This window comes from Lupinus angustifolius, chromosome LG07 (assembly GCF_001865875.1).
Source record: "Lupinus angustifolius cultivar Tanjil chromosome LG07, LupAngTanjil_v1.0, whole genome shotgun sequence".
Taxonomy (NCBI): Eukaryota; Viridiplantae; Streptophyta; class Magnoliopsida; order Fabales; family Fabaceae; genus Lupinus; species Lupinus angustifolius.
The window spans coordinates 11,064,980-11,073,932 of NC_032015.1; the positions used below are offsets into that span (position 1 = coordinate 11,064,980).

General features: G+C 34.1%; 1 protein-coding gene across 1 annotated transcript; it reads right to left on the minus strand.

Annotated features, from left to right (window-relative positions):
• LOC109352921 lies at window positions 6,832–7,461 on the minus strand. The gene has a single exon (XM_019595105.1). The coding sequence runs from the start codon at window positions 7,459–7,461 to the stop codon at window positions 6,832–6,834; it is 630 nt and encodes a 209-aa protein (XP_019450650.1).

Genomic DNA, 8,953 nt, shown 5'->3' on the forward strand with positions numbered 1-8,953 from the left:
ATGCAAAAAAGTGAAGACTCAAAAGAAAAGAGTCAATTGAAAAAGGAGAACCAAAATGGTTGATAACAAAGAATGAGTTAGTATAGGAAATTGGCAAGTGAACCTCAGAGTGAACAAAAGAAGGATAGGTAAATATGTACTAATGATCTACCTCCATCTTTGTATCCTAGAAAAACCAATTATCTTTGTAGTAAGGCCCATTGAAACCTTATGTTAAGTCCTTGAGATTCATGGTTGAACTTGTGTACATGACTTGACTGAAATGAAAGACAAAGTCAAATTATTTGGATCCAGCAAAGAAGCGAGTAAACCATTTAACCTGTGAGCATGAGAGAGTTTCTTTGATTGAATTGAATAGTTATTCTTGTTATTCTGTTTAAAATTGAACTACATGTATATTCTATATCAGTTGGAACTTAGACCACTATGATTGATCATGAAATAGGTCTCTGTGAAAAGTAAGTGAATGATTTTAGTTGTTGCCAAGATTGGATGATTTTTTTGTTGAAAAACTAGATCCTCTGATTTGAAATTAACCTTGTTACTTTTCTTGAGGACAAACAAGATTTTAGGTTTGGGGAGTTTGTTAAGTGTCATTTTATGAATGAAATGTATATGATTTTGGGGCACTTAGTATGTAGTCATGATGCAAACAACTCCCAAGAACTTAGTTTAATTATGTCTTGTTTAGGAACTTACATGTGCTTATGTCAATTGTAGAATAAGAAGCATACAAAAAGAGGAGAAAAAGGAGAAGTTTGAGGTTTTTGAACACTGCACCCTTCGCCTGAGCCACAGCCTCGCCCAAGCAGGAAGAATGTCTCTCGCCCAAGCGAGGGGCTGTCGCCCAAGCGACAATTAATGGAAAAGAGGCCTCAATCACTGCTTGTCCCTCGCTTGGGCGAGGGACTGTCGCTAAAGCGACAAATGAAGGAAAAGAGCTTGATTCCTTACATAATCTGTAACACCGTGTTTTTCAGAGCACTTTTAATTAAGTAATTAGTATTAATGGATTAATTATAGAAATTAATTTTAGGCTAAACCTCAGTTGAGTTTTAGTCTTGTACTAAGGTTTTTTTGCTTACCCTATTTTTTCAATATTTTCGGAGAATAAAAGTTTCCGAGACAATTTCGGGTCGTTTTATCGCGTTTTTGCCCAGTTTTTGAGTTCCGTAACTCATAATCGAATTCTGATTTTGCCGTTGGATTCGAAATATTATTTCTAGTGAAAATAGACACCAAGTTTGTCCGTAACTCATCTCTAGATATTTTTCACCTCGAAATTCAAGTTTCGACGTTTCGGGCAAATTTCCTATATTGGGAGATTGTATATTTCCGGACGAAATTATCGGAAAATATTCGAACACGACATTTATCGGGAAATTACATCATATCAATAAAGTTGGAAGTCATCATTTCATGAGTCACTTACTTGTTACACAAGTAATGCAAAATCTTTCAAAAGCCCCTAAATCACTCAACAAATTCTCTCACTCCACCATCATTAGATACATCACCTATGCTAGTCTAAATCTACTTACTTTGCATTAAATTTTCTGATTTGATGAAGGTGAGGCTCTCCTATAAATACCTCACCCCATTCTCTTATTTTTACACTAAATTCTCTATGGTGGGCTACTTGAGGTGAGTTCAATGGTGACATCATGGTTTGCTTGATGGCTAAGTCAAGTCTGGGTGCACACCGCTTAGCACACCTCTTGCACCGCTAAGCTGCTTGTTCAACAACTTTGACCATGCTGACTGGGATGTGGCGTGGTACTTGCTGATCTGGGCAGGAGTCTAGTTCTCCGCTGAGCTGCTTGGTTGCACCGCTAAGCTGCTTGTTGAGCAGCTTGGGCATGTGCCAAGCTCGTGTCTGACCCTGTCAAGCTTTAGTTCTGACTGTGTCAGGACTAGTCTGGTGCTAAGTTGAGCGGCCAAGCAGGTCCGCTCAGCTGCTTGCTTGAGCAGCTTGGTCTAGGCCAGGCTGGTGTCCAGGTCAGCTTAGCGTGGCTTGGTCTACGCTCAGCTGCCTGCTTGAGCACCTTGATTTTGACTTCTTTTTCTTTTTGACCATGAGTCTTTTTTTACCATGAGTCTTTTTTCTCTTATTTTCTTCTTTCTAAATCCTACAAAATACATAAAAAAGAAATACACACATAAATATACAAGATTGTGATATTTTATACAAAAAATATTGTTTTAAGTTGGTTTTTCTCAATTATGCTTAAGATAAGTGCCATAAAAGTGTATGAAATTTAGGTATGTCTGTCACTTATCAAACTCCCCACAACTTAAAACTTTGTTTGTCCTCAAACAAAAGGTGAAACTCATCCGAAATCAATTTGGCTAAAAAATAATAATGATGAACATGATTTCAAATGTATAAGCATGTCAAAAATAAATTTCAATGAGATTTTTAATGATTAATGAATTTGACACATAATGCTTCAAACAAGAATTCAATGCTTTTTTTATCAAAAAATGTGTAACAATTTACCTAAGCAAATATTTTTCTTAACCAAAAAGTGTTTCTTTGCACACAAGTTCAAAGTTGGAACTTTTGAAGGGTAAGTGTTTCACTCAAATTTTCAAGCATTTGTTTATAGTAATTTGAATTTGTTCTTTGTCTCACATATTCTCTTAAATTGCATAATTAATCAAAGATCACTAAGGTCTTCATTTTGGTTGTAATGAGTTTTTGTTTGGATAATGGTTTTCTAGATTTTCAAGGCTAAGTTTAAAAAGAGAGCATTTTTGAAATTTTTCTCAATGGAATACTTTACTCTTCTTTTTTCAATCATTTTTTCCAACCTCTTTAACTTTTTCAACCTTGGCTTCTATTTTTCTCAATCTCTTTTTGTTTCTTTTTTAATTTGTAAAGATTGAGTTTTTCTTTTCTTTTGAGAAGCAAAGTCCACCAATTCCCCCCCAACTTAATCCTTTCAAACTACTCTTTAAAATTTTAGAACATTTTTTAGATTTGGTTTCATGGGATAGTTGGAAAAAAATTATTTCATTTGTTTGGCTCAAAGGGGCTTATCAAAGGATGTTCCTAATTTTGTTTGGACTTTTTGGCCTTTGATTTGGTTAAACTAATCAAAGACATGCCTTGATCATTTCTTATCATTCTTATGCAATTAAGAGATTTAAAGATTTAAAGAAGTTTAATTAGACAAATCAAATGTTGATTCTCACTTTGATTATCTCATGTGTTTGGCTCACTCCCTCACTTGGTTTGGATTCACACTTTTTAATTTTAAAAATTGTTTGCAAAGATCTTGTTACATAAAATTGAATTTTTAATTTACAAAAATTTCAAGTTATGACATTATATGATTTTTTCACAAAAGTTTAGCATATATCTCAAGATATATCGCATTTTGCTCAACCAAAGCTTAATTTAAAGTATGCTTAACATTTTCTAATCATGTGATCATGTTTCAAAAAAAATTGTTTAGCCATTTTGTTTTCGGTTTTTGAAATTTTTTTGAGTTTTTGAACAAACAAATTTACTTTTTACATATTTAAACAATCTAATCAAGAAAAAAAATTAAATTACATCATTTCTTGTCCCCCTTTTTAAATGAAGGCTTGTCCTCAAGCCTTAAAAAAAATTGGGATTTACTTGATGTGTTTTAAAAATTTCTTTAGTTTTCTAAAAATAAAATTACTAACATAAGAAAACAATGATAAAAGAAGTAAATATTTACCATATACTGGGTTGCCTTCCAGTCAACGCTCTTTTAACGTCATTAGCTTGACATCAGACTTTGGACGAGACTATTCTGATTGCTCATTGATGATGGAGCCTACCACATCACCCAAATAAGGTTTTAATCTCTGTCCGTTTATCACCCAAGTTGCTTTTGTCTTGGGATCTTTCAACTCAATTGCTCCATATTCTTTTACTTCGTTGATGATAAATGGTCATGTCCATTTGGTTCTAAATTTTCCTAGAAGTATTTTGAGCCTTGAGTTGAATAGAAGTACTTTTTGCCCTTGATAGAAATTTTTCTTTCTGATTCCGGAGTCATTGTACTTCTTTGTTTTTTCCTTAAAAAGTCTTGAAGATTCATATGCTTGGAACCGCATTTCTTCCAATTGATGTAATTGATCCTGTCTTTTAGTATCTGCATACTTCAAATCAATGTTTAGAAATTTGAGAGCCCAATAGGCTTTATGCTCCAATTCAACTAGTAGATGACAAGCTTAGCCATAAACAAGTTGATATGGAGTTTTGCCTATTGGTGATTTAAATGCAGTTCTAGAGACCTAGAGAGTATCATCCAGTTTATGTGACCAGTCTTTTCTTGAAGCAGAGACTGTTATTTCCAAAATTCTTTTTAACTCTCTGTTTAATACCTCCGCTTGGCCATTGGTTTGTGGGTGATAAGGTGATGCTACCTTGGGTTTAACATTATAAAATTTTAGGGTTCATTCTAATTGGGAATTTATGAAATGAGATCCCCCATCACTTATCAATACTCTTGGTGTGCTGAAACGAGTAAAAATATTCTTTTTCAAAAATTTTACCATAGTTTTTGCATCAGCTTTGGGTGTTGCCAATTCTTCCACCTATCTGGAAATATAGTCAACAACCACCAAGATATATTCATTTGAAAATGATGATGGGATATATTCATTTGAAAAAGATGATGGGAAATGTCCCATCAAGTCAATGCCTCAACAATCAAAAATTTATATTTCTATGATATTTTGTAAAGGCATTTCACTTTGTCGCCCAAGTCCCCCAGACCTTTGGCATGCATCACACTTTTGGACATACATTTGGGCATATTTATAAAAAGCTGGCCAAAAGAATCTAGATTGGAGTACTTTGGCCGCGGTTCTGTTCCCATTATAATGTCCCTCATACGCCGAATTATGGCAATGCCATAATATTTTATGGGCCTCATTTTCATCAACACATCGTCTAATAATATTATCGGTTCCTTCTTTAAACAGGTATGGTTCATCCCAAACGTATTGATTCACTATTTTGAGAAAAAATTTCTTTTGATGATAATTAAAATGTTCAGGAATTATACTTGAGGCTTTATCATTGGCCATATCAGCAAACCATGGTCTTGTTTGAAGTTGAAATAGCTTTTCATCAGGAAATATTTCTGCTATTTCTAGTTCTCTTAACGCGACTTCTTTATTCACCAATCTTGACAAATGATCTGCCACTTGGTTTTCTTTGCCACATTTGTCGCAGATTTCTAAGTCAAATTCCTGCAAAAAAAACCCATCTAATCAATCTTGGCTTGGAGTCGGGTTTCTTTAGAAGATATTTAATTGCAACATGGTCAATATAAACAATTGTTTTTGCCCCAATCAAATAGCTTCTAAATTTTTCCAATGCAAACACTATTGCTAGTAGTTCTTTTTCAGTTGTAGCATAATTGATTTGTGCTTTATTTAGAACTTTGCTAGCATAATGTATTGCATGAAAAACACGTTCCTTTCTCTGTCCTAGAACTGCACCAACTGCATAATCACTTGCATCACACATTAGTTCAAAAGGAGATTTCCAGTTTGCTGCAGTAATGACAGCAGCAGTTACCAAGCATAATTTTAATTGTTTGAATGCTTCTAAAAAAGAATCATCAAAGTTAAAAACAAAATCTTTTAAGAGTAAATTGCACAAGGTCTTAACTGTTTTGGAGAAGTCTTTGATGAATCTATGATAGAATCCAGCATGTCCGAGAAAGCTTCTGATTCCTTTAACATTTGTTGGAGTTGGCAGCTTTTCGATCACTTCTATCTTAGCTTTATCAACTTCTAATCCTTTGGCTGAAATTTTGTGCCTGAGTACAATTCCTTCAGTGACCATGAAATGAAATTTTTCCCAGTTCAGAACCAAATTAGTCTATTCGCATCTTTCCAAAACTGTTTCCAAATTTGTCAAGCAAGTTTCGAAGGATTCTCCAAACACAGAAAAACCATCCATGAAAACCTTGATGCATTTCTCCACAAAATCAGCGAAGATAGCTAGCATGCATCTTTGAAAAGTTGCATGAGCATTACGTAGTCCGAATCGCATTTTCTGTATGCGTAAACAACAAATGGACAAGTAAATGTCGTCTTTTCTTGGTCCAGTGGATCCATAACAATTTGATTGTATCCAGAATACCCATCCAGGAAACAGTAGAAGGCTCTTCCGGATAATCTTTCCAACATTTGATCCATGAAGGGTAGGGGAAAATGATCTTTTCTTGTGGCGGCTTTAAGTTTGCGGTAATTGATACAAACTCTCCAACCAGTAACATCTCTGGTTGGAATTAATTCATTGTTCTCTTTTCGGATTACCGTCATCCCTCCTCTTTTCGACACCACTTGAACTGGACTTACCCATTTACTATTCGAAATGGGGTAAATCATACCAACTTCTAACATTTTCACAATCTCTTTCCTTACCACTTCCTTCATTGCCGGATTACGTCTCCTTTGTGGTTGAGCACAAGGTTTGTAATCATCTTCCATCATAATTTTGTGCATGCAATATGATGGACTGGTGCCTTTGAGATCTTTTAATGTTCATCCGAGTACTGCTTGATGCTTTTTTAAGACTTGTATAAGTTTTTCTTCTTCCAATTTGGACAGCTTACTATTGATAATTATAGGATTGTTGGCTTCTCCATTTAAGAAAACATATTTTAAATGTGACAACAACTCTTTCAATTCCAGTTATGATTCTTTCTATGCTGGTCCACTTGGATTTTGGTGAAGAAACAATTCATCATACAAGTGTTTGATGATTTCTTCCTCCACTTTAATTTCCTGCATCTCCAAGGATTTGTCAGGTTGAGGGTGTTCTGCACAAATTTATTCAACAACATCTAGTTGCAAACATTGCCCTTTATCCTTTGGATGATGCATTGCATGGAAAATGTCAAACTCAATTTTGTTGTCTGCAACTCGGACTAGTAATTTGCCATTTTCCATGTCAATCCCCTTTTTTGATGTCCTCATAAAGGGTCTCCCTAGTATGAGTGGGATCTCCGTATCTTCGGTAATGTCAATGACAACAAAATCAACCGGGATCAAGAATTTTTCCACTTTGACCAGAACATCCTCTACAACCCCTTCAGGATATTTAATGGATCTATCTGCTAGTTGCAAGGACATCCATGTAGGCTTTAATTGTATTCCTCCAATTCCTTTCATCATTGACAGTGGCATCAAACTCACGCTGGCTCCAAGATCAACGAGAGCTTTGCCTATGGACACATTTCCAATAGTAACAGGAATGGTCACACTGCCTGAGTCTTTTGATTTATGAGGAATGTTTGCTTGAAGAACAGCACTACAATTGGCATTGAGTGAAACAACTTCCTTTTCCTGATAACTCTGTTTTTTGAATAACAGTTCTTTCATGAACTTGGAGTAAATTGGCATTTGCTCCAAGGGTTCAACAAATGGGATATCGATTTGCAGAGTTTTGAATATCTCCATGAATCTTGCAAATTGTTCTTCTTTTTTGGCTTTTAGTGGAGCTACCAGGTAGGGTATATTTTTTTGTACTAGTGGGTGTTGTTATTTTTCTTTTCTTACCCCACTAGTCTCTTCTTTTTCTTTTTCATTTTTATTTTCTTTTTCTTATTTATTTTTATTTTTTTCTTCTAATCTCTCCTTTTGTTTTTCAACTCCACCTACTATCTTCTCACTTCGAGTTGTAATACTTTCACAAAATTCTGAATTAACCAAATGAGTTCTTGTCAAGTTGTTGATTTGTTCTTCTATTTTAGTGAGAGCATCACTTGTGTTCTGTCTGCTGATGGTTGATAGTAGTTTGCATGAACTGGTTGAGAATTTTCTCCAATTCGTCATGATAACTGTGAGTTGATTGGAAGGCATAGACATTTTGGTTGTTTGCACAATCATTACACCAAAAACTTGCTTTGTTGATGTGCTTTATTTGTTTAGGTAGATCTTGAAGTTTTTGATGGACCATATTGAGCTTGATTTGAAATTCTTTGGTGAATTGCTCAATTTCTTGTTGTAAATCAACATGTTGGTCCATTTCTGAAAATTGAGATCAAAACAAATTGTTTTGTCTATTTTCAAAGGAAAAGATATTAGGATGTAAAGAAATCATAATATAAATCTTTGTACAAATTAAAATAATTTGTACAAAAGCAAGAATAAATTTATAAACAATTATTTGATGAGTGACATATAAATATGAAATGTTCTATTATTTAAGTAATTCCATGGTAGCGGGGCCAATTTGTTGAAAGTGGTTTCGAGGAAGGAAGGTTTAGGTTTTCCCTTTCTCATTTCGGTGTGTTTTCTTTTTATTTGATTAAGTAAGTGAACTCAGTTTTATTCTTTGTTCACCATCTCGTCTTTGTTGAAATAAATTCCAACGCCGGTATAATGGTTTTAAGAATATTCTAGTTACAACTTACTTCTAATAATCATGTAAATAAGTTATTCCTTTTTTGCCCCATCTTGGCTTTATTAGAATAAATTGTAACGCCAGTTTAGTGGTATCAAAGCAATCTCCTATTACACCTCTTTCAAGATTTAATAGTATAGGGTTATGTCGAACCACAAGGAATTGCCTAATAGAATGAACATATGAACATGTGCAAGCACAAATAATGAGTAAACATATTTTGATGGGTTTTTGTTGTTTTGCACATAAACAATTTAACAAGAAACATAAACTACATATTAACAAATTCTTGAGGAGACAAGATCATTTTGAATAAGGAAAATATTTCTCAACTTCTTTATAAATTTTAACTACTTAGACAAGTTCTTATGTTTTACTCTGATTAACTCTAAACACCAAGTTCTAAAATCCTCCTTTTAGTGTATGTTCTAAAATGGTAGAATAATAATCACTTACATTTATTACTAAACAATATTACGTCCACAAAGAGATTAGGTTGTCACACCCTAATCTTGGCTACTCTAATATTGAAGTAGTAATGAATAT